This window comes from Trematomus bernacchii, unplaced genomic scaffold (genome assembly GCF_902827165.1).
Source record: "Trematomus bernacchii unplaced genomic scaffold, fTreBer1.1, whole genome shotgun sequence".
Lineage (NCBI taxonomy): Eukaryota > Metazoa > Chordata > Actinopteri > Perciformes > Nototheniidae > Trematomus > Trematomus bernacchii.
This window is the reverse complement of record NW_022987869.1, coordinates 5183497-5208062: the sequence shown is the minus strand read 5'-3', so window position 1 is coordinate 5208062 and position 24566 is coordinate 5183497. Positions and strand designations below refer to the sequence as shown.

The 24566-nt window shown below is 41.1% G+C and overlaps 1 protein-coding gene across 2 annotated transcripts in view; it reads left to right on the top strand.

Moving 5' to 3' along the window:
- Positions 1–24566, top strand: part of LOC117469301 (insulin-like growth factor 2 mRNA-binding protein 1) — a 67283-nt gene that overhangs the window by 27887 nt on the left and 14830 nt on the right. For both annotated transcript variants that reach the window (XM_034113723.1, XM_034113724.1), the window contains exons 3-5: positions 19041–19089; positions 21384–21435; positions 24181–24244. In XM_034113723.1, coding sequence (XP_033969614.1) covers positions 19041–19089; positions 21384–21435; positions 24181–24244 — 165 coding nt within the window. The remainder of the gene's footprint in view (positions 1–19040; positions 19090–21383; positions 21436–24180; positions 24245–24566) is intronic.

Sequence of the window (24566 nt, the reverse complement as noted above, 5' to 3'; positions counted from 1 at the left end):
TGTCGACGCCGAACATCAGCTTGTGTAAGGACCTTAGTGTCACTTTAGGAGAGAGGTTCGACCCCTGGCCACTTGCTGTTAAGCAGGGGCCACACTGAGGCCCTTAGTGTGGACGAGATTGCATTCAGTGGAAGATTTTAACACAATACTTAAATTATGATCTCATTTTGTGATAGATTATTCTCTCTCCCATGATCCTCTTCTCTCTCCGTCTCCTCTTCTTTAAGAGTTAAAATGGAGGCGATGGTTGCTGGTCACATGATCACATACAGGCATGTGCTGCAGCCCACATGCACATACACACACACACACATTGAAATGCAGACATATATGAGCTGCAGAGGGAGGAAGTAAAGGGAAAGAGAGGAGGAATGAGAGAGCTCCCTCCAGCGCACTAACTGTTAAACCTCCCTCCCCTCCCCCCTCTCTAAAGGGGTGTGTGCAAGTCGGGGGTGTGCCATATCACAGCCACTGCGCCCGCTCACGTGGTCTGGAGGTGTGTGTAGGGTGACTCGGGCTCACTCAGAACAGAGGCAAATGTAATGCACCGACTCTGACAGGGTGATTGACAGATGTATTTTTGGACACAAAGGAACAAGAGTCCCTGATTGTGAAGACGGCAGAATATTCACCGACTGAGTGCTCTGGATTTCAGCAGTATGGAATAATAAAGCTGAAGAAGTGATCTGATTTAAACATGTGAGAAGTAGACCTTGGGTGAAAGATAACAAACCCCAAATCGCTTCTAAAATGTGAATGTGTGTAAAGGAAAGTCTGTCCTGATGATAGATAGATAGAGAGATAGAGAGAGAGATAGATTGATAAATAGAGAGATAGATAGATATTAGATAATAGATATAGAGATAGAGATAGATATATAGATAGGTAGATATAAGATAGAGATAGATAGATAGAGATAGATAGATAGATAGAAGATAGATAGATAGATAGATAGATCCCTCGCTCTCGCGATCGCTCTCGCTCGCTCGCGCTCGCTCTCTCGCTCGGTCGCTCTCGCGCTCTCGCTCGCTCTCGCTCGGTCGCTCTCGCGCTCGCGCTCGCTCTCTCGCTCGGTCGCTCTCGCGCTCGCGCTCGCTCGCGCTCGCTCGCGCTCGCTCGCTCGCTCGCTCTCTCGCTCGCTCGCTCGCTCGCTCGCTCGCTCGCTCGCTCTCTCGCTCGCTCGCTCGCTCGCTCTCGCGCTCGCTCTCTCGCTCGCTCGCTCGCTCGCTCGCTCGCTCGCTCGCTCCCTCGCTCGCTCGCTCTCGCGCTCGCTCGCTCTCGCTCTCTCTCTCGCTCGCTCGCTCCGCTCGCTCCTCGCTCGCTCGCTCCCTCGCTCTCGCGCTCGCTCGCGCGCTCGCTCTCGCTCGCTCTCTCGCTCGTCGCTCTCGCGCTCGCGCCGCTCGCTCGCTCTCGCGCTCGCGCTCTCGCAGAGCTAGATAGATAGCCGGATACTTATCTTATCCCAAGTTGGGTAATTGTTAGCAGGCAGCATTTTGACAGTCAATCTACAATAATTACAACATTTGTTGATAATAGAATACAAATGTAACATTCAAAAACAATATTCTCAGTAAAAAGAAAAACAATATTCAGAGGAGTATCCAAACACTATAAAATATACAGAATAAATTAGAATACTCTCTAATTTACCAATCTATTAAACATCTAAACATTTAATATACATACCAAAAAAAATGGTGTACAGAAACATGAAATGAAAAGTAAAATGTATCCTTTGAGCAGGTGGCCCCTCGTATGGCTGCCTCTGAGTAGATGTGTGTGAATGGCTGAAGGCTGACTTGGGTTGTAAAGCGCTGTGGGTTAGTGTTAGCAAATGCAGTTCATTTAACATCAGTGGTACCACTATTTATGTTTTAATGACATGGCATTGCCAGCTTAATTCTTCTCAGGGCCATGTGAGCATCAAATGGTCCAAAAACTATTAAGTTACCTTTCCCTTTATGTAAATGTTCCTATTCATGTTTGAAGGACTCCCACTCTCACAATGATTGGATTAATACTCCTGATTAATACTCCTGATTAATGAATGAGCAAAGCATTAATGTAGTATTGTTGCAGCCGTAGAATTATTTCTCGTATAGTAATAATGTTATATTTACAGTATTGGAGTGTTGCAATGGTAGTCCTAATAGAGTGGTGATCTGATGAGGGTTTTCTTGTAGCTGCAACCCGGAAGACTCCCTTAACAAAAAGCAATGGGATTTTTAGTATACTGCAGAAAATAAGATCTGTAAACACGTTTATGATACATACATGTTTAGTTCAGCAGGATAATCTCCACATATTAACACCACTTTTATAATAGTTGAAGTGTAAATGCAACCACCTGAACAAACCTGAAGTTAGGTTAACATAAATGTTTAGCTTGATGACCTTTTAATAGTCTCATTTAGACACTTTTAAAAGACTTTTAAAGCTTCAGTCGTTCACATGTCTGCTACCGGCCTCATTAAGAATGCCCGGGACCCCCACTGACACTCCCCCTCAGCTACATCAGAGACTCTATATTAATGCTTATCATGCGAACAATATCTTGTTATTTTTCATTCTGTCAATCCTGCAGATTGCACATTATTGCTCCACACTATCTAATTTAAATCTGCGCATGCAGCTCCCCACGTTGAATATAGTATTTTTCCTTTTATTTTACTGTACTCAGTTTCTCACATATTTATATTTTGTCCAAATATTGTCTTTAATTTGCCAACTTTCATAACACTTTATAACAGCTCACCTCTGGCAGGCAGAGAACTCACCGCCTCATGGTTTGAGTCTCTCCCTCTCCATATCTGCTTTACACAACTGTAATGTATATCATATTATTGCTACTGTAATGATTGGTCTTTTATTGAACATTCTAACTAGAACATTTTATATTGAGTATTATTTTATTTTAGTAATAATTTAGTACTTTTTACTGTATATATCTATATATACTTGCTGCTGTTTATTGTTTTGTTTTTTTTAACACTTTTTTTCGAGATTTTAAGATTGTAATGCAACACATTGCTGCTGCAACTAAATTATTTCCCAATTTGGGATCAACAAAGTATCTATCTATCAAATATTAATGTGTTACAATAGTCTTTCAAATTGTTTTCAAATAGCTTTAATAATAGTACTATTTTTTGTAATGCACCATTTACACCACAGCAAATCCCTTGTGTGTGTAAACGTACTTTGTAACAAAACTGATTTTGATTCCAGCAGCTGTCTATTATGCTTAAGCAGCAGAAGTAGTGGAACTGACAGCAGTAGCAGTACTTATAATAGTACACATATTTTAAATAGTGTATGCTTCAGTGGCAGTAGTACTTTCCATTGTTTTTGCGAAGTGTTCTAATCTAGTTGATGAACCTCTCCTCAGTGTTCTTCTCATCATGTCAGTATCTGAGAGCTGAAGGGAGCGAATCTGAGACTCTGGCCCTCTGCAGCAAACACCGCTATGCAATCCAAGGAAGTGTGTGTGAGCGCGCACGTGTGTGTGCGTGTGTGTGTGTGTGTGTGTGTGTGTGTGTGTGTGTGTGTGTGTGTGTGTGTGTGTGTGTGTGTGTGTGTGTGTGTGTGTGTGTGTGTGTGTGTGTGTGTGTGTGTGTGTGTGTGTGTGTGGAGACGGGCCCCTTTCCTTGCTGCTTCGCTATTGGCTGCTGCTGGTCCCGCCCTGTTCCTTGCCGATTCAAAACAGTGAAGGCTGACGTCACACACACTCGCTCTCATTTAGACAAAGCAGGAACTCCCTCCTCCTCCTCCCTCCCCCTCTTCCTCCTTCTCCCCCATTTTGTTTTTTAGGAGGAGGCCGCGCTGCCTTCACTGACTCCTCGAACTTAAAGGAAGAAAAACAATGCAAATGTTTTATTGTTTGATTTAAGCAGCCATGACATGAGCGTGATTCTAAATTATAATAACCACACAATGTTGTTTAATCTTCCTATAAGAGAATTAGTGGAATAAATTAGTTTATGATCACAACAATAAAAAATACAATAAAATGATTAATGGAAAAGATTTCTACAATTTTCCTAGTGAAGAACCAGCTATTATCAAGAGGATTATTATATCTATATATATTATAGTGTGATATCATCACACTATTCCACTAAGTTCAGGTATTCATATTGTAAAGGCAAAGGTAAATGACTAAATGTCCCTTTTATTTACAAACGTTAAACATATCTTTCCTGCACATTTCTTAGTTTTCTGCAGCTTTTTTAAACAGCACAAAGATAACCTGGTTTGAATTTCTGAATCTCTCTAGTTTTCACATATACGTTAAGTGGTAAGACATTTCATAAATTATTAAGAGAACAATGACATTTCTATTAATATCATCCAGATTGTATTATTCTCTTAGTAAAAGTCCTTTTTTTGCTTTGTCTTTTATTTTCAGAAATGGGTATGAATGTGCGTAAGAAAATCTGTTTAAAAAACACACTTTTTAAAAAACAAATTTGTGAATATTTGTCAATTCTTTTTTTTCAGCTTTACATGCAATTCTTACATGCCCTAAAATGACCAATATGTAATCTAAAATGTAACCAATATATGACAAGCTTATTGTCTTAAATTAGTTTTATTTCCTTTGTCTTTTTTTAAGCCTACTTTCTTGATTTAATGACATTTGAAATAGTGTATTGTATTGATTCAGTTAGATTCAGTGATATACTCAGACATTATTTCAAATACTTTTTGGTCCTTTTTCTGTTGTTATTTATTTTTCTGTTTTATCACATTGTGTCTTTTCTGTGGGAAGTCTTGAAGTTTAAAAGAGAAAACATATTTCGAGGCACATTTTCTTACAACACATATATACAATAATTGATTATTTTCAAAAGAGATTCTACCGTTTTCTCCATATCAGTTAAAAAAGGCCAGACATAAAAACGAATGAGCTTGTAATTATTTTGAATTTTATTTGTTCGATTTTGTTCCAATTTTGTTCTCTTGTATCACAGTTACTGAATCAATGATGATAATAGTTTCCGCTGCAGTGTCCGTACAGCCCACCATCTAGAAAGTAGTTTCGGTTATTTCAAACGCAGTATTCTGATTGTTTCCTCTCTTTAGGAGACTACGTCTACATTATAACAATGATTTCCACAATGATCCTTCGTGGGCTCTCACAACTGAGGTTAAGCGGTGTCTTTAGAAACATGTCTGACACGAACAGATACTAGGCTACAGTACAGAGAACGTGGCACTATATTTTCTCCATTAATTTTAACCCCACACCCGTGTCACTTTTCTGCCACATCACAGCCTGTAATTGGAAATAGAAACAAAAGAAGGCTACTCAAGCGGCTTGGTTATTGATTCAAAAGCCCTCTGTTCTTTTTATGTTTGGAAATGTTATCTGTGTGCTATTTTATTCCACATCCTTCCGCGGTCAGGCAGCCCCGGGAGGCGGCGCGGGGATTTAACTGGAGCTACAGCCGGTGCTCCAGCAGGGACGAAAGCCTTCACACCGGGAGAGAACTCCTCTGTTATTCCCTCCTGGCTGCCCTAAACCCGCACATGATATAGAAAACCCCCCTCCCCCCGCATCTCAGGGCTGCAGTACGCCCCCCTGCCCCCCTGTCCCTCGCGCCGCTGTAGTAACATCCGAGTTGTTTTTCGCTCGTTATGAATGAAGGGGCGTGCTCGTGCTCAACTCCTATACATATGCACGCTCTACATTATCTAGGAGGTGATTAGATAATGTAGATAGCCTAACTATAATCCAGGATCTATTGTTTCCCATAGACTGTTTAAATAGTTTCTAGAGGTGGAGTGTCACAATTAAGCGCACATGGAGGGAGGTGTGTCCACTTTAACTCAGTGCATGTTGTTGTGTTGACAGGAGAGTATACGAACAATTATGTGTAGGCTACGAAGTAATTCTATATCGATAGTAGGCTACATCTATGTGATTGTGCAGACAGCAAAGCGCGCCCCCCCCCCGCTTCAGATTCATGTAATGGCGCATGTGTTGCCCCCTCCTGCATGTGTATGTGCGCTGAATCTAAGCTGTCATGTGACTGCACACTCATTGTAGTAAATGGGCGTTGGTCAAAATGGCCGCCTACTGGCTCTCACATGTAGGATGTGTATGTGTGAGAGAGATAAAGAGAAGGGGTGTGGCGGTGAAGCACATAATGGTCGTGCCCACGCGTGTCTATGCAACGTTGAGACGGCACATAGCCTATTCGTTAACCGTCCTCTAACGGTCTTTCTACGGCGTGGAGCTGGAGTGCACGTCCTCGGTGCAGAACCTGTCTTTGTTCCGCAGCGCAACAATGTAGCGAGAGGATCTCCATTAATACTGATATCAGTCAGAGTGATATTTACTCCAGCCTACGAGGCCGAACATAGGTCACCCTTAACTTGATGTTCCTCTAAACTCCATTAGGACTGTTTCATACGGACATGACATTGATTTCAAGTCAGGTTTTAAAGAAGAGCCATACAATACACTGGCTTCCTGTAGGCCTCCAGACCCGCACTGTGTCCCTCACAGGAAATGGATATGAGCTTCACAAAATGACGAGTAGAGGAAGGGGGGACGCGCTGGGGAAGATGCTGAGCACCTCAAAAGTAGGCAGTCTTCACTTAGCGGTGTCATGTCTGTAGGAAACATCCACGCCACCATTCCTCTTGTGTCATGTAGTGAACTTCCTCTGCACGAGGCTTCACTATCAGCACGAGCACCTCCCAGCTGCACGCTCAATTCACATGAATGCTCTCCTAATGTATACCAGCCCGCGGAATTTTTCGCGGAGAAAACGTCACAAAATCAAAAAGGGAGGTGGAAGCGGTGTATTTTTCAGTAAAAAAAAAAATGAAATAAGTCACTGTAATTACATAACGGCGAGGCCAAGCAACTTCACCTTCTCAAAATGGAGATCTCGCCGTTCCAAAATGGAGGTCCGCCACTCGAGCTGCAGGCAGGGTCATAGTGGAGAACAGAGCCTGAACTTTGACCCTGCTGTTACACCCCCACCCTTCTCTTTTGATTTTTTTTAACCATAAATCAATTCCAGACCTGAGGCCCCCTTCCTTGACTAACATTGTGACCGCCATAATCTTCCTTAAATCACCCTTTCCTTTGTACAGCTCTAAACTTTATAACATGAGACGCAAGTCCACATTTCTTATGCATATGTATTCTATTCTAATTGATACTATTCCATGTAGCTTATGTCCGTGTGTGTGTTTTGCTAAAAAAGGTGCACTGCCATGCAACATTTAGTATTTTCTTCCTGTGACGTGGTGGGAGCTTAAATTATAAGAATCATTATATATATAAAATATATATTTTCTTTTAATAAAATAAATAAATGTTTACCTAATATATATTTTTTGAATATAGTTTTTGCTAAACTATTAAAGCCATATTAGAACATGTTTAATCCTTTTCTCCTGAAAAAGCCAACATAAATAAATAAAAACATCATAAAAGGAGATAATGCAGATATATTTACTAAGTGAAAGTACTGAAAACCTATGGGAAGTATATAGGATACACACACACACACACACACACACACACACACACACACACACACACACACATAAATATTGTATATTGAGTGCCTTTGCAGATAGCGTTTGAGCTGTTAGCACACAATGCTCATAGTGGCGTCATTATTACATTTTGATTGGTCACGATCCATCCTTGAGTAGTTGTTAGTGGACCAATGAGATTGCAGCAAGTGAGCGAGATGACCTTTCCCCTATAAGTCTGGGCAAATCAGGGAGTGATGAGGGCCTCGGTTTCTCTCTGTATCTCTGTTCTATTGTCCACTCTTAAAGAGCAGTAAGAAAGGCTGTGGCTTTTCTCACATGATGCGTGATCAATGTTTCATTCTTGGTGTAAAGTGAGTTGATTGTCAGGAGAAGATGCAAGTTCTGAATGAATGGGCCGACCAGGGATGTATCAGGGCTCTGATTAACTGAATAAGTAAGGGTCATACAGAGTATAGCACCCAGGTATATCATCAGATCAATCAAATCAAACTTTATTTAAATAGCTCTTGTGCTTCACAAACCAAACACATAGACAATTTACAAATAATAACAATACTATCTCCCTCATAGACAATAATCAGATATTAGTGCATTCAAAACGCAGGGAGTGCTAATTCCTGTAAAGGTTGCGAAGATAAGAAAACTCCACGTTTTTTCAAAGTAGGAAAACCGGTTAAATGGATTGTTGATAGGGAAGAGGAGGCAATACTATTTATCCTTATCCGTGGCTCTTTATTTTTTCACACATTTACAGCTGGCAGTTCACACTCTGCTCTACACAGGTTATTTAACACAGAATCTGTCCTCCTTCCTTTCTCTGCCTCCCCTTTCTTGTTTTCCTCTTCCTTTATCCTCCTGCCACTGCTATCTATTCACAACTGCACGTTACATCCAAAGCCTTCAACTCTGAGGAAAAACTCCTTTAACTACTGTAGGTATTCAGAAGGGGGCGCATCAGTATCACTGGTGGTGCACCTGCATCACCTCTAGTAGAAACCAGCCTGCAGATCGTCCTTGCCTGACCTCTCGTCTCTGCACCCTAATAGAGTGGTGCAAGGATGATGTATTTTCGAAGGTGGAACCTGAACTAAGCATTGCAAGGGCTCCCTTCACACAAATCAGTTTTAAGACATTCACCATTGCTGTGTTTACTGAAATATTTATTGTGAAAGAAGAAAACGTTTACATTTCCCAAGTTTAAGTTAACCACAGACTTTGTTTTGGGACTCTTACCAAAACTCTTAACATTTATTGAATTTAAGATGAGGGAGCCTGGGAGCGCTTAAAATGCTGAAGAAGCCGTCTCAGCAGCAGAAAGTAGAGGATGGAGCTACGGAGGTATGCAGAAGACAGGTGGACGGGATTAGATGATAAGAATGTTCACGCTGGATGACGTTGTTTAGTTGCCTCAACCCACTTGTTCCTCACCATTTACAATGAAAAATTAATCTGTGATTTTATACCGACTAAAAAGCTCTCATGAAATATTAACCCCCTGCACTTGTGTGCTCTTCTAGCCTGCAGCCAGCAATTGCTTGGTACAAGGGGACATCTGAGGGCCAGCTGCATTGTAAAGGCTTGTAATGGCCTCTCTGTATGGGTCTTTCTAAACAGCAGCTATTGTTGAGGCCAGCGGAGACACAACAGCTAAAAGGACAGTGTTCCCCATGTCCTGTTAAAAGGGAACCGTTTGACATTTTGGCAAACTCTCTTGCCGAGAGAAAGACTAGACAATTGATACTGTCATGTATGATATGTTATTTTACCATTTCTTTCATTTGATATTTATATTTATGCATTGAAGTTGAAATTGTGACCTCTTGATGAGGGCAGGTGAAGTTACATGAAACTCTTGAGTACAGAGCCCACATTTTAACAAATTCCTATGAGATAACTAGAAGAAATAAGTAATATGAACTTCATGAGTATACACAGGTCCTTTAGATGTAACTTTTAAAGTAATTTTATTATTATTAACTTATTGATTTTAAACATAAAGAAGACGTTTCAATGTAGGGCCTGTTTTGTCCCTTTTCTCAAGAATCAGTGGTGTGTATGTATGCCATGTTAGCTTAGCAAAAAGTGTGAAAACGGCTAGCCTTTTACGTGTGTCAAGAAATAGTCCAGCAAATCAACCCCTGTAAAATGTTGATTGTTTTTACACTTTTTGAACTTGTCATTGTGACTAACTGTGTTGATTTTGATATTTGTAGCTCAGGGGAGAAACTGCGTTGAAATGACATGTAGTGTGAAATGAGCCTGGCTGCAGGGATCTGTCGCTGTTTATTCAGTCTGTAATTCTGATCAGTTTAGTGTAGTTTGTCATGTGGTATATTGGTGAGCTGACCTTAGCCCCATGCAGACAGCAGATAATGCTCTATCCACTGAACCAGTGGACAAGCCGTTAGCAGTGTGTGGAGCAGCTCAGGTGAAGCAGTCTGCTCCAGCTGTTTGAATATGAAGCCTGTTATCTGAACACACTTGAAGTAACTCAGGCTGGGTTCCTGTTGTCCTCTGTCCAGGTGTTCCATTGATGCTACAGATTCTTACCTTATTCAACAATCATGGATAATTAAAGCAATTCTTAAAACGAATAGTAAAAATGACCTGCTACTAAAGCTAGTACAGAATCAGAAACAAGTTTGTTGCCAAGTAGGTTTACACATACGAGGAATTTGGTGGACATGGTGCATATGAACACATTTAAATAAAATAAAATGGAAGAAAACGATGAAAAAAAAACGATTATAGGTAGAAAATTATTTAGAGATAATAGAGAGCTTGTGTACAAATGGCCAACATTTGTAATGAAACTACTTTTGTGATGTGAGTGGCAACAAATATCTTTGCATGTTAATCATGCAAATATTAATCACCTGCATACGCTTTGCTGGAAGAGGTGTCAGTCAAACACGTCTTCATCTGCCTTGAAATGTCCCACTGGGAGTGGTGAGATACTAACAGCACACACACATTTCCCCTGAAATTCTTAGTCTTGTTTGATCTTTGGATGACATGTGAATGGCAGCATGCCTGCGTTAATGTGTGTGTTGTTTTATTCATGTGTATCGGTGTGTATTGCTCCTCTTTCTGGGAACATCTGTCATTGACCTTCTAGCTGGTGATGTGACTGCCTGTCTCAGATGTAATCAGCTTAAAACAAGCACTGCTTACCAAGCTAACACGCACACACATACGCGCTCAAGTAAATTATCTGACAATCATAATACATTGGTTTTTAGAAAGAGCAGGAGATGCTTTTATTCTGCACCTTCTCGAAAAGCTCTGTGGGCGAATTACTTTTTTTTTTGGTATTATTATTATTATTATTATTATTATTATTATTAAACATTAAATATTATCTGTACAACTTTTTAAAGTAAACTAAACAATTCAAAAGCATTAGCTATCTAAAAAAGCGTCACAAAGTAGACTTTGGTAGTCATTCAATACATTGAAAATTATAGTACGGTGCTGCTTTAAGTGGTAAAATAATCCCTTCAATTATGACTTCTGGTGATGTTTGGGGGGAGGGGGGGACTAATCAACAGATTGAAAGTATCTGACTGGCACTGCAGGGGAGCTTTCCCTGCCTGGGTTTGTAGAAGGGCTTACAAAGCCTGCTGAGTGATACTGATCGGACAAAAAATCATCAAAATGAGCTCGATGTAGCCTATTAGAGTAGTGTATTATCACACAGAAATAGATGCTATAAGTCAGCTGTGTGAGTAGTGTGGTAAACCTCCATAATCTTAAGTGTGGTTGATTATGAATGAAAACTTCCAAACACCTTGTCCTGGACATAGTTTATACAATGTAAACTGTAAGACTAATTTAACTGTATAAACTGGGACCAAGGTCTGGGGCCTCATTTATAAACGGTGCGTACGCTCAAAAGATGGCGTACGTCTGACGGGAAAATGTGCGGTCCTCCACGCAAACTCTGACCCATGCGTACGCACAAAAACGGGAGAGACGAGAAACTGCGACACCGGCAGAAGGAAGAATGGAGAGAAATATGTGAAAATAATACCATAAATATAATGTTACCTCTCATGTATCATATATGAAGAATTAATTCGCAAACATTTATTGAAGCCAATCTTAAAATGATTAAACAAACTCCTGTTTGAGACCTCTCAGTGCACACAAAAACATAACTTGGAGAAAACCACCTCGAATATGTTGTCTTAATGTTATGACATGTATTCTCATAAATGATGCGGTAAGCAGAAGGACAGAATTACGTCTAAACTGACGCCGTTTTGCATTTCTATAGGTTGTATAGATACGAGCATGGTTTTATCTACTATCATGTTTAATCATGTTTTATGCCGTTTGCTAAGACTTGATAAGTCGCTCATAAAACACAGGAGGTATGGAAACTAAGAACACCATATGTGGTAGATTTGGCAGCTAATATAACACAACACATTTGTTTTATTTCATTTAACTGGTGGATATAGAGTTGCTGCGGGGGGGTTGAGACGCACATGCTGCAGTGGAGACGCTGTGCACAGCTGATTGACAGCTGGAACACAAACCACCAAATAAAAATAAAAACATGAATTGACTCCACTCCGCAGGGATCCCCCGATACTTTCTTACAGTTTCTCATCATGGGGGGTCTCCTGTCCCCGGCACAAACACACTGACACACTGCCTGAGGAAGGTTATGTGTATTTTGTCATTAACTTATTTTGGACCACTTATTTATTTTGGTGACGATCCCACCTTCATGCTGCTACTCTGGTTCAAACTGCATCCACCAAACAATGTGATTTGTCTCCACCTTCCCAAAAGAACCAAAATCTTTTTTAGCTGTTCTGTCGTCGGAAAATGTTTGCGTATTTATTTGCTTTGTCCTACGTAAGCAACCTTCCCACGAGAATCCTATGCAAGGCTTTATAAATGAGGCCCCTGGAGTCTCCAGAAGTACTTGCACAAACAGCCCTCTTGCTCAAAAACTGTTACTTTACCTCAAAGTATTCCCGCGCACAGACTGCCTTGGGCGCTGAATAAGTCGCCCCTTGGCCCTCAGATCTGAGGACACTGATTGGCTGAATTTAGTTATTGCTTGCATAGTTTTCAGGTAGCGGTAATGAAACATACTGTAATGTTTTAGATGTTATATATTAAACATTATTGTACTTTTAAACACAAACATTTTGAGGATAACTAGTTAAAGTTTATTTAAAAAATATAAAAAATGTATAATAAAAAAAAAACACTTTCTACAGAGGAGGAAGGGGTGGGGTTGGGTGGCGCCGTAGCGCCCTCTATTGACTTTATTGAGTGCATGTCTTTGGTATTTGGAATTTTAAAGTATGTTTCAAGTGGACTCTGTACAACTTAACTTTGGAGCATTTTCAGGCAAAAAGTGTTTATATCTCTTGTAATGTTGCCTGCCCATGCTTCTCAGAAGGTTTCTTCTTGGACACATTCATGGTGTTGCACTCGGTTGTGCGTGTAAAACGGTGGAAGTAGTTGGGTAAAGCTTCAAATAGAAATTCGATCTCCAAAAACCTTTTAAAATGCGTGTTTTCTAAATGGAGATTGGCTAAGCTAACGCAGTATATGCTCCGACCGTCCACACTCACAACAACGGCCTATACAGACATAAATAAAGCAGCGACTATATTCGCCATGACACAGGCAGTCTGTGGTTTGTACTTGTTTAACTTTTGTCTAGTTTCTGAACATATATGAGGAGCTGTGAACTCTGAGGGCTAACAGCTAACGGCTGTGTTGGTTTTGTGTTTCGCATTGAAGACGACGTCACGGCTCCGCCTACACTGCGTTACTATAGATACTACCCCAGTTCCTAAACTGTAATGGGAATGCGCCATAAAGTGAGCCTGGCCTAACAAGGCCTACTAGGCCTAGCCATACCGAGCGAGGCCGAGCGAGGCCGTGTAGTGGAAATGCGCCATAAGTCTCCAACCACCAAGACCTGAAGAAGCTCAGCCATCAGCTGCTTATAATGTTGACTCAGCATTTTAGTGAGGACCTTTGCTGATTTTCAGTTCTTTATGATATCATTAAATTGTTGTCTAAGTCAAATGATGATAGGCAAATTGCACAAGTGAAGTGATATTCTTCCCTCAAACCGCCATATAATTAGGTAGGAGATTGTCTAACAGGCAATGAAATATACAAAAAGTATGTTTTTTTTAAGTCTGGTTAAAGGTGGGGTAGGTAAGTTTGAGAAACCGGCTCGAGATACACTTTTTTTCATATTCCATGGAATGCTCTTAACATCCCGATAGCAATGAATATCTTAAGTGCTTTGACAAAAAATCCATAAAGAAATGTCATCTGTGGAAGCCGTAGTACTGTAAAAAGTACGACCAATCATCTGAGCCGGCCCAGCTAAAATAACTGGATGGCCTACCTGCCTGTCAGCCTTCCATCTGTGCACAAACTTATCTCGTGCCCTCATTGGTCATGTGCGCGTTCGTGTGTGTTGGAGGAGGGGCTCTGTAAGGAAGTGGCAGATTTTTTCGGCTGTGTATTTTCAAATTTTAGCGATCTCGAGTTGGTTTCTCCAAAATTACCTACCCCACCTTTAAGCACAAAAAAACCCCTCAAATGATTCAATTTAATTTAATTATTTAGGACAAAAAGTAATTTAAATTGTGGATGGTATGTTTTTGTTTTATTTGGTTTTATGGATGGGTGAGCTGTCTCTCATAGAGGTTGACATTAGCAACAATATTAACAATATACTTCAAATGTCTATGTTTCTGTAGTAAGGGTTTGTATCACTGCAGATCATTAAGTAGAGGATTGGAACATGCTGGTTGGACCTCATGCAGGTGTCGATATATAAGGCAACATATACCCCGTCTTTCTTTAAAGTAAGAAGAGCTGAATGAGTTGGCCGATGCGCTCACACACAGACAAGCCTCGCTGGGTCCAAGGGCCCCTCGCTCTGGTCTGAAGAGCTGCAACCCTCGGCCTTTGACCCCTACCAGAGGAAAGCCTTCCTCTCCTCCTGCACGACCTAGAGGACCACTCTTTTCATCCTCTTCGCTTCTTTTCTTTCTTCCCTAGTTCTTTGTTTCCCTGGCGGCTGGAGCTGAGCATGGATTTAAAACCTTCCTATCCAAGGCTCCGGCTTTACCTTAAACCCAAGACATATTAGTCTATCTGCCATCTCATACAGCGAGTCCTAGTGTGAGCCCGGAAATTTAGAGAAACCCAAAGTTTTATGAAAATAATTTACGCCAATTGTGCAAATTGCCCATCATATGCAAGTTAGCATCTGGCAGTCTCTATGTGCTCGGGACCTGTACTATACATTTCTAACATAAAACTTTGGGGTACTCAACATTTCCAGGTTCACACCGCTGGCAAGTAGATAGAAGCTTCTTTGACTCTCCATCTCTGCATATCAACAAAGAGTCAGGGATGAGAGTTTCAGAGTAGATTTCTTTTTTTAGTGTCGCTAATATATATCCAATAGAACATGTTATTCTCTTACACTTCTATTCAGCTCTACTGAAATATTTCAGTTTAATGAACAATTAAACTGAGGAAGGCAGTGATGACTAAGTGTTTATTTAGCATTTAGCTCAGGTTGAAAGAGCGTGGGAGTCATAACAAGGCAGGCCTCCACCATGAAGGTAGAAGATGTTTAACAGCTGAGTGAACGAGCATGTTAGCAAATGTTAGGCATGTTATTCTGTCGTCCATCCGCCTGCCCATCCTTCTTTTTCGCCCGCCCATTCCTAGCCTGTTGCCATGGTTTCGTTTCAGCCAACGGGATAGGCTATGGGTTGGCAGGCGGCGACGGTAGGGGTCAAACAAGTTCACTTTTGGTGGCTTGTTGGGGGTTGGGATGTGTGTGTGTGTGTGTTATGGGGGGCCGTGCTGGAGCGTTGGAGAGCATAATGGGCAGTTGATGTGTTGATAAGGTGGGACTTTGCATGTGTGTGGGTGTCGTGGGGTTTGATGTGAAAGGTATGCTGCTGTTTTCACGTGTGTTCGATAGGTTCGGGGGGATGGAGGTGGTGATTATAGCTGAGCATTGATCAAGGATCAAAGGACTTTTCTGTGTTTTGGATGGGGGTTGCCAGGTATTTTGGATGCACACAAGACTTAATGTGCTGGAGCCTCCTGGGGGTTTTGGGTGGGGTTTATTATTTGGGGTGGAGATGGTTGTTGTTGGGGTTTAGGGCCATTGATGTTAAGTTGGGTGGGGTTTGGATAAAGAGCGGTAAAAAGGGACCACTGCTCGGCTAGCTTCAGGAAGAAGACCAAGTGTCAGAGGTGCTGCACCAGATGGAAACAGTCCGGTGTAGGAATCAGTTTCAGAATGAATCCCAAGACGTTTCAGCTCTAGACGTACTCTTAACTTAAAGACAAGATAAGATATTCTTTATTGATCCCACATTTTTTGTCAAAGCAGCATGTTAAAACAAGGCAATGCACATCATTTGAAAAATAAAAAAGAGTAGAAAATAATCAAACATTAAATAACTAAAAAGTAAAATATATAAAAGTTGACCGTGAAAGATAACAATCTGTAGACTATTTGTCAAATAAACACAATGAAGGGCCAAATTACAGCTAACACAATTTAAATAAAAAAATGATGGGAGATATCTTACCCTAACCCCACCCATTTAACAACAAAGACAATAACACACATATATATATATATATATATATATATATATATATACCTCTTTATAATTGTATTATTAGTGGCTGCTATCTTGTAGTTAGACGATACTACGGTAATACATCTGTAATAACACTACTTTATACAAACTACACCATTTTTTTTTTTAAAGACTCTTTCTGGTACTTTTTGTTGTCCACCTAGATTTGTATTTTGTAAATTATAATTTGTGTAATTTCTATTTTTATCTTTAATATTGTATGCATGCCTCTTTGGCTTTTCACTTTGGCTGTAACCATGTAAATGTCCCCTGTATGGGACGAAATAAGGTATTCTGATTAACTACATTTAATAAGACAATACTGGTTCAGTAATAAAAATACAAGAAATTAAAATAAATGCTATAAAAAGTGCTTTGTGTTCCTGATGTATTGTATGCTAAAGGGAGGAGGGTCTTTAATGTGATCGCCCATATGCAACAGTGAAGTGCTAACGGTCAAGACGCACCTTAAGGAACATAAGCACATACATGATGACAGTGCCAACAGCAAGCATACATACAGACTGATGTAACCATGATGGCAAAACACAGGATTAAGATTGCACACATGCACTCTTCTGTTCAGCAGAGCACCCCTCCCCCACTGAGCCTGTGTGTGGGTGGCTGAGCAGGAGGCTGTCCCACTACTGCCGTTGATTCAGTGCGTTTCTCCAACAACCAGAACTGAAGCGTCATAATGGTGGGCTTTAGGGAATGGGAATGTGACGTCATCAACGGCAAGTCCTCCATATTAAGAGGATACTAGCGATGGCAGCCTATTGACTTACCTGTACGGCGAGCGGAGTAGCAGTAACTTTTCCACTTGAAACGTTTTAAACATGGTTGGTAGGCACTGTTATGTCACTGGCTGTAAAAGACACTCATACGGCCAATAACCAAGCAGAAAAAAGCACAATGGGATTACATTTGATTATATTAAACTAACAGGGAGACGAGGGACATGTAGAACAATCAGCAAGAGACGCTGAATGTGTTGGACGTCAGCTGTCTGCTAACTGTCCACAGGAACACAAAGCACTACACTGGGGATACGATTTAAAACATGGAATATTGCAGAATACGTTCATATACTGGGAGACTAATTATGCATGATACGCCAACGGTTTAACACTCAGTTAGCATGAAGTTATCTGTCTTATCTCTGTCTTGATTATCAATCAATAGTTGTCGATAAACCTGTAGATCTGAAGGTCCTGTACCCCCTAATTTGTCAGCCTGACATGGGCCTCCAGATATTTCATATTTTGAAGTTGCCGACAAGAGTAGACAAACTCTCCGAACACCAGAGAGACATCAGTAACAGTGATCGCTCTTCTCTTCATTCATACGGACATTTGCAGCAGGGTGTGAGGGGGGGTTGGGGAAGTATACCTGTGTAGGATTTTGTGCCCCCCCCCCCCCCTACTTGCAAAGGTGTTTTTGTTGTTATGTCAGAATTAGAAGCCAGGAAGGATACATTTCTAGCAGTTGATCTGGGTTTACAGTGACCGTGTTGCAGAAGGTGAAGAGTATCAGCACCTTATGGGCAACAAGAGTTCCTGTTTGTTACCAATTTTTTTGAATAGGGAGGGATGAAACCCTCTTTAATGGTCACACATGCAGAGCACACAGCACACACAGTGAAATTTGGCCTCTGCATTTAACCCATCCTAGTACCAGGAGTCTAGTACTAGGAGCAGTGGGCAGCTATTTACAGCGCCCAGGGAGCAATGGGAGTGGGGGGGAAGGGGGGTGTCCGGTGCCTTGCTCAAGGGCACCACGGCAGGGCAGGAGGTGAACTGGGACCTCTCCAAGTAGAAGTCCACACTCCATATTTAGGTCTGGTTGGGGACTTGAACCAGCGACCCTACGGCTCCCAGTCCAAGCCCCTACTGACTGAGCCACTGCCGGACTGCAAGGTGTCTTTTGTTGACAAAAATGGTGTTTATGTTGATTGTACCAGGCTTAAGGCTATAGTGCAATGTAGAGAAATCCTTATCTTGGGCGTGGCATGTTCCAGAAGTGGTGATAAATCACGCTAATGCTGTATTTTCTAACCTAATATTCATTATCAATGATATGTTTGTGCATCCAAAGGATCTAACTGATGATGTCCCTCTTTCTCTCTGACCATATCAAAATACAGTATTGCCAAAGCACATTGCTCTAGGTTGTACAACAGTCAATTATGAAACAATCATGTTAAGGTATTCATTACTTAGAAAAATCATCAGCATAAACATTGACTGAAATACAAGATAAAACATTGTGTTTTTCTTTATGTAGGAATATACAGCTAAAAACGACACTTTCTAAACTTCATTTCGATGTTTAGGTTGAAAGCAGAGGCACATGGCTCCTTTTCATGCAGAATGACTCCAGCAGACCTTGTGCTGGCTCTTTCAGAACACAGCGTCACTTTTCAATAATGTGTAGCAAATTAAATAAATACATCAGAGCCCTGTTTATCTTCTGGTCGCGATATGAATCTGTCTAAAAATATTGAGCAACTGTGGGTAGAGGGTTTCCATAACATTATTTGAGCTTAACCAAAAACAATATCCTGTGTCAAATGTATTGCTAAAGCAGTGTGGTCAGGGTTAGAGCATTGCACAGATACAAGAAATGTATAGCATGGGATGTTCCGATCTGGGGAGAGAATACAATCAACTGGAACCTTTCGGAACACATTCACACACACTGTGCTGCTGTCTTTTGAACCATTATGAATCAAACTGTGACTGTGAGTCCCAAACGTCTGTGCCGCTTCTCTATGTGTTTGCTGAAGTTTGAACTCATCTTATGACCTTTAAACTTACCATCTTCTTGTTGTTCTTCTCTCCTCAGGACCAGGAAACTTCAGATCCGAAACATTCCCCCTCACCTGCAGTGGGAGGTGAGTTCATATTTCCTTAATGACTGTGACCTTGACTTGAAGTTCACATTGCCAGCAACAACACACCATTCCTTCCATCCACAACATCCCCTATTAAAATGGATATTACAGTTAAATACATGTATAGGTAAAGGCTCTAAACAACACATCCAGTGCCCGCCGGCCGATCTGCTCCAACAAATGAACTATTTGGTCTTTATTTTTGAAAGTTTCCGTTTGACAAACACAGTCTAAAACAAGCTTTTAAACCAATTACTACAGTGACGTTATCGGCGTGTTTCTGAAAAGTGGCACTCTGTTCTCATCGGAATCAATTGTGAAAATGTGAATTTGGACCCTAACTAGTGAGCCAAATCCATATTTGACTAGCACCATGTCAGACCTTTAGCCGCTCCCTCTTTAACCATTCAACCTTGCAGTGTCACTGTTCCAGAGGGCCATTTGTTGAAAAACTTGCCACCTGGCGTAAGTCTTATTTTGTAACTAGTCGGGAAAACATTTCTCATTTTTCCTTCAACTAGTAAGACAGATTGACAAGTAGTGTGACAGAATGTCTGACTAGTTCTGAAATAGAGCCCACTAGTGGAGGAAAGAGCCCTAAGATACCAAGGATATGTAAAACGGTTGCCATACAGGAACCTACGGCCTCCCAAACTGACCTCACTACAAATACACGCACTACTGAGGTGTTGTGGTAGTGTGTGTTTGTGTGTGTGTGTGTGGGGTGTTTATTGGTTGTATTTGCTTGTACCTGCTGACTGTGTATCAGTCAGTGGGAGCTGCAGGTTTGTTATAAAGGGAGCACAGTGAATAGAATCACACATGAGCTAACAGTCAGGTATTGATCAACTTATGGGCTAACTGTTTCAAACTGTAACCTATTGATTGTTGCTAAATGCTGCGGTTATGTTGTCCCTTCAGCTGGATGTGTAATACCAACTGCAGGACATGAGAAACAGCCATCAGCTGATTGAGAGCGGGAATCACTGCAATACATAGACACGTGGAGGGAAATACTCGTAAACAAGTGAACAACAACAAATGAACAAACCCTCTCTCAGCTCATATGGTTAGGATGTGCATGTGCGGTGTGTGTGTGTGTGTGTGTGTGTGTGTGTGTGTGTGTGTGTGTGTGTGTGTGTGTGTGTGTGTGTGTGTGTGTGTGTGTGTGTGTGTGTGTGTGTGTGTGTGTGTGTGTGTGTGTGTGTGTGTGTGTGTGTGTGTGTGTGTGTGTGTGGTGTGTGTGTGTGTCCACAAGAGGGCGACGTCTCTCCGCAGCAGTGACTGAAGTGAATGTGGTGTTGATGCTTGTGGACCTGAATAAATGATCAGTCATGTTGGACAGATGTGCTGAGGTTGGATATTCCTTACTTCAAAATAAAAGCATGTTAGATTAACTAATTAACTAATTTAGCTAATGAAGTTTCCTTCAGTTTCATATGTTAACATCTGCTGGAGTTTTATTAAGGATTTCAGATAAATAACATGAACTTGCATTATTATATTTATTCAAAATGTACATAGTCTTAAAGAATGAACACTACGGCAGATGCAGGCTTTTAGTTTCTTCTCTTTACATTGTGTTATAATGAGTGTGACTGATTGGTTTTGGAGGGGGTCTTTTCTTTGCTCAGCTCTTGGCTCTGGAGGAATAGGGGTTTTGGGGGTGATGAAAAGTGGTTAAAAATGTGATTGTTCTCTTTTTAACGTTATTGTCAGTCGGTTTCTGCTTTCATGCATTCTATTGTTTTTATGCGACGAGTAAATTGTATCTGCAGCTTTCTGAGGGGTCATATTTTGGATGTTTGTCCCAGCAGGTATATAAGGTATATCACCTTTTACGAGTGTTATAGTCTATAATCATTGTTTCGTTTTTTTAAAAGCAGGTTTTACTAAATGGAGCTTTTAGCAAGCAGGGTTTTATTCTATGTACACTTATTTTAGATGAACTTGTGAACAGAAACACACAAGTGTTAGACTTTACACTTTGTTTAAGGGCAGGCCAGGATGGCAGTGCATTGTAGGAGGAGGAAGACTTTAATGTAGAACCTTTTACCATCTGTGTGAACATGTTGAAGTCCAGACTGCTGATGGATGTTAGTTTTACTAAAACATCAGCAGACCTGCACATGTTTCAGCAGGTTTGAGGTGTGAGAAGCGGCTCTGCTCTGTTTTGGATATGTGCTCATATATTTATGAAAGTGTGTGTTAATGTGACCTACTGTGATTCTTTTGTACATTGTGCAAAATATGAAGAGCTGAACAAATCAAGGTGTTTTCTGCCTGTGTTCCAGGTGCTGGATGGTCTGTTGGCTCAGTGTGGGACCGTAGAGAACTGTGAACAAGGTAAGACTTGTGACCTCAGCTCATGTGTCCCAGATGTACCTCACATCCTAACCAGGTGCTAACTGAGACGTGAGGATTCAACACATCTCAACTGTTGTATAGTGTGCCCACATAAGAGACAGTCCTAAAAACCCTTGATGTCTGCGTCTCTATTAAAAGACCTAAAGGTGGAAGAAAAGTAGAGGTTCAGGACATTTCCTCAATCGGCCCAAATAAACTTGGAAGGAAAAATAAGAAAAAGTGGAGTGGCCCCTTTTATTATTGTCCATTCATAATCTGCTTATGCGTTCTCAGTTTATAGTTAGGTGTATTGAATGTTAGAATATAGTAGAAAAAGCCTCTATTTCTAAAGTGTCATCACTAAGAGGTGCTTCGAGAAAATGACAATAAATCTGAGATCTCGTAGAACACCACTTGGGTCTAGTGCTCATAAAAAAAAACATGATACCAAAAAAAGAATACAGATATACACATCCTTATCTTGCATCATTAAAGAACCCTTTTTCCTATACCTTGGAACAGTGGTTCTCAACTGGTGGGTCACGACCCACTTTTGGGTCCCGTTTAGAGTGGGTCGCAGTCGCAGATGTGTGAGTGAAGAAAAAACAAAAAAAACTTCTGTCACGTAGTGATCATCTTCTCAATAAAACATCTTTGCTGATGTTCTTTTTAGTCTTCTGGCCAATCAGAATCAAGATTGTTGCCGGAAATCCCCACATAACTTTGCGGTCGAACTATTCTTTATACATCCATGGGTACAACTTCAGATACAGATGAACACATAATGAAATATGACCCCCGGTTTGATGATTGACAGGTCACAGAACAATGGGGGCTATCTACCCTTACCCACAATTTAAAGTAAGTCACAGACTATCTCCTCTTTGCTCTTCTCTCTGTGTGGAGCAGCAAGTTCAGCTTCAGAACTAGTGGCGCGTTTCCACTACACGGCCTCGCTCCGCCCCGCTCGGTATGGCTAGGCCTCGTTAGGACTGGCTCACTTTATGGCGCATTTCCATTACAGTTTAGTAGCTGGGGCAGTATCTATAGTAACGCAGTGTAGGCGGAGCCGTGACGTCATCTTCAATGAGAACCCCAGAAAAACAACACAGCCGTTAGCTGTTAGCACTCAGAGCTCACAGCTCCTCATATATGTTCAGAAACTAGACAAAAGTTAAACAAGTACAAACCACAGACTGCCTGTGTCATGGTGAATACAGTCGCTGCTTTATTTATGTCTATATAGGCCGTTGTTGTGAGTGTGGACGGTCGGAGCATATACTGCGTTAGCTTAGCCAATCTCCATTTAGAAAACACGCATTTTAAAAGGTTTTTCTCCTGCCGTCTGTCTGCAGACTTGTCAAAGCATTAATTCATGGTTTTTACTAACCGGTATCAGTATGTTGTTACTTCGGCATCATTTTGAAACGTGTATTACAATTAAATCACGGTCAAATATGTCCATCTTGTTGTAGTTGTAGCCCCCTTGCCAGCGATGCTCTCTCTAGTTTAGCATACTCAGCCCGACTCAGCCTCGTTGTCTCTGGCCCTAGACCCACGATTTTATGGGGCCAGAAAAACTGTGAATTAGGACCCGCCGGCCGGTACTAGGCCAAGTGGAAACGCAACCAAAGGCGGGCCGCTGACGTCACAGCCCTCTTAAACCGGGCTCCGCGCTGTAGTGGAAACGCGCCATAAGTGACAAACAAACAATGGCATCAAATATTATTAATATGTCGGGTTGTAATAGATTTATTTATTTTCTCAGAGTGTACCAGAATGCGTAGTTTATATGTTAGTATTTCTAAAAATCTCCTGGGGGAGATTCCCCCCAGACCCCCTGCTGGGGTTGGGATTTCAGCATGTCACGTTTTTCACATGTGGAGAATTAGCAGGATTGGCTCCAACTGTGCCTTTTTATTTACTACCATACAAGTGTGCCTTTTTATTCACTACCATACAAGTGTGCCTTTTTATTTACTACCATACAAGTGTGCCTTTTTATTCACTACCATACAAGTGTGCCTTTTTATTTACTACCATACAAGTGTGCCTTTTTATTCACTACCATACAAGTGTGCCTTTTTATTTACTACCATACAAGTGTGCCTTTTTATGTTATACAGTTCAGCTTTGATTCCATTATCTCATTAAACCTCTTTTAAAAGCATACTTTAGTTCTGTGAAGGGATATATGCACTGTACTTCACTTTCATTAATATTGTATGCTGAAAAGCGTATATATTACAGCACGATTTTTTGTTGAATAGATTTCAGTGGTTCAAAACTTCGGGTCGCGATTTATTGACAAAGGAAAAAGTGGGTCCCGAGGTCTGACCAGTTGAGAACCACTGCCTTAGAACATGGGTTTCAAACTCAAGGCCCGTGGTCCAGCACCTGATTTGATGTGGCCTGTGAGAGTTTGCAACGAATATAGATTGCTACCTGTGGTGGTACATTTTGTATTCATTTCTTTCATTTATAATTAGTCTAATAAAACATAGACATTGTTGGGATATATGTTTATTATAACAGAATTGTGAGTGTGTGTGCCCACATACAGTATGTTGGTCTCTGCGTACATGCTTATATATCAATGCACAACCATGTGTATCGTTACTACACTCATTTTTTAACAAAGAGCAGAAACAAAATGAGGCTGCAACATCCTTTCTTCTTCCAAACAGCAGGGCCTTGGTGCATTTTTCAGCATCACGAAAGTAACACATGCTCTCTCCTCCTTAGTGAACACAGAGAGTGAGACGGCAGTGGTTAATGTCACATATGCATCGCGGGAGCACGCCAGGCAGTAAGTCCTCCATCCTTTCTTATTTCAATGTTCACACCCTCTGCCTCCTCTTTGTCTGCTCCTCACAGTACTCTTTCTGCATGCTGAGGTACCTTTTAAAACATGCATAGTTGAATGTTCCTACGATCCGCCTCTGACATCTAGTGGCCATTTGAAGAAACTACAGCTTTATACAACTTCTATCTTCAGTCACTTTATTTTTTCACTTATTTCATAATGCTGCAACTCATTTAAAAATGTATATGTACTGATTTGGTTTCATTAACATGTACTTACCTTTAAATTGAATGTTAGCTGTACTTATTGTATTTGACTTTTATCT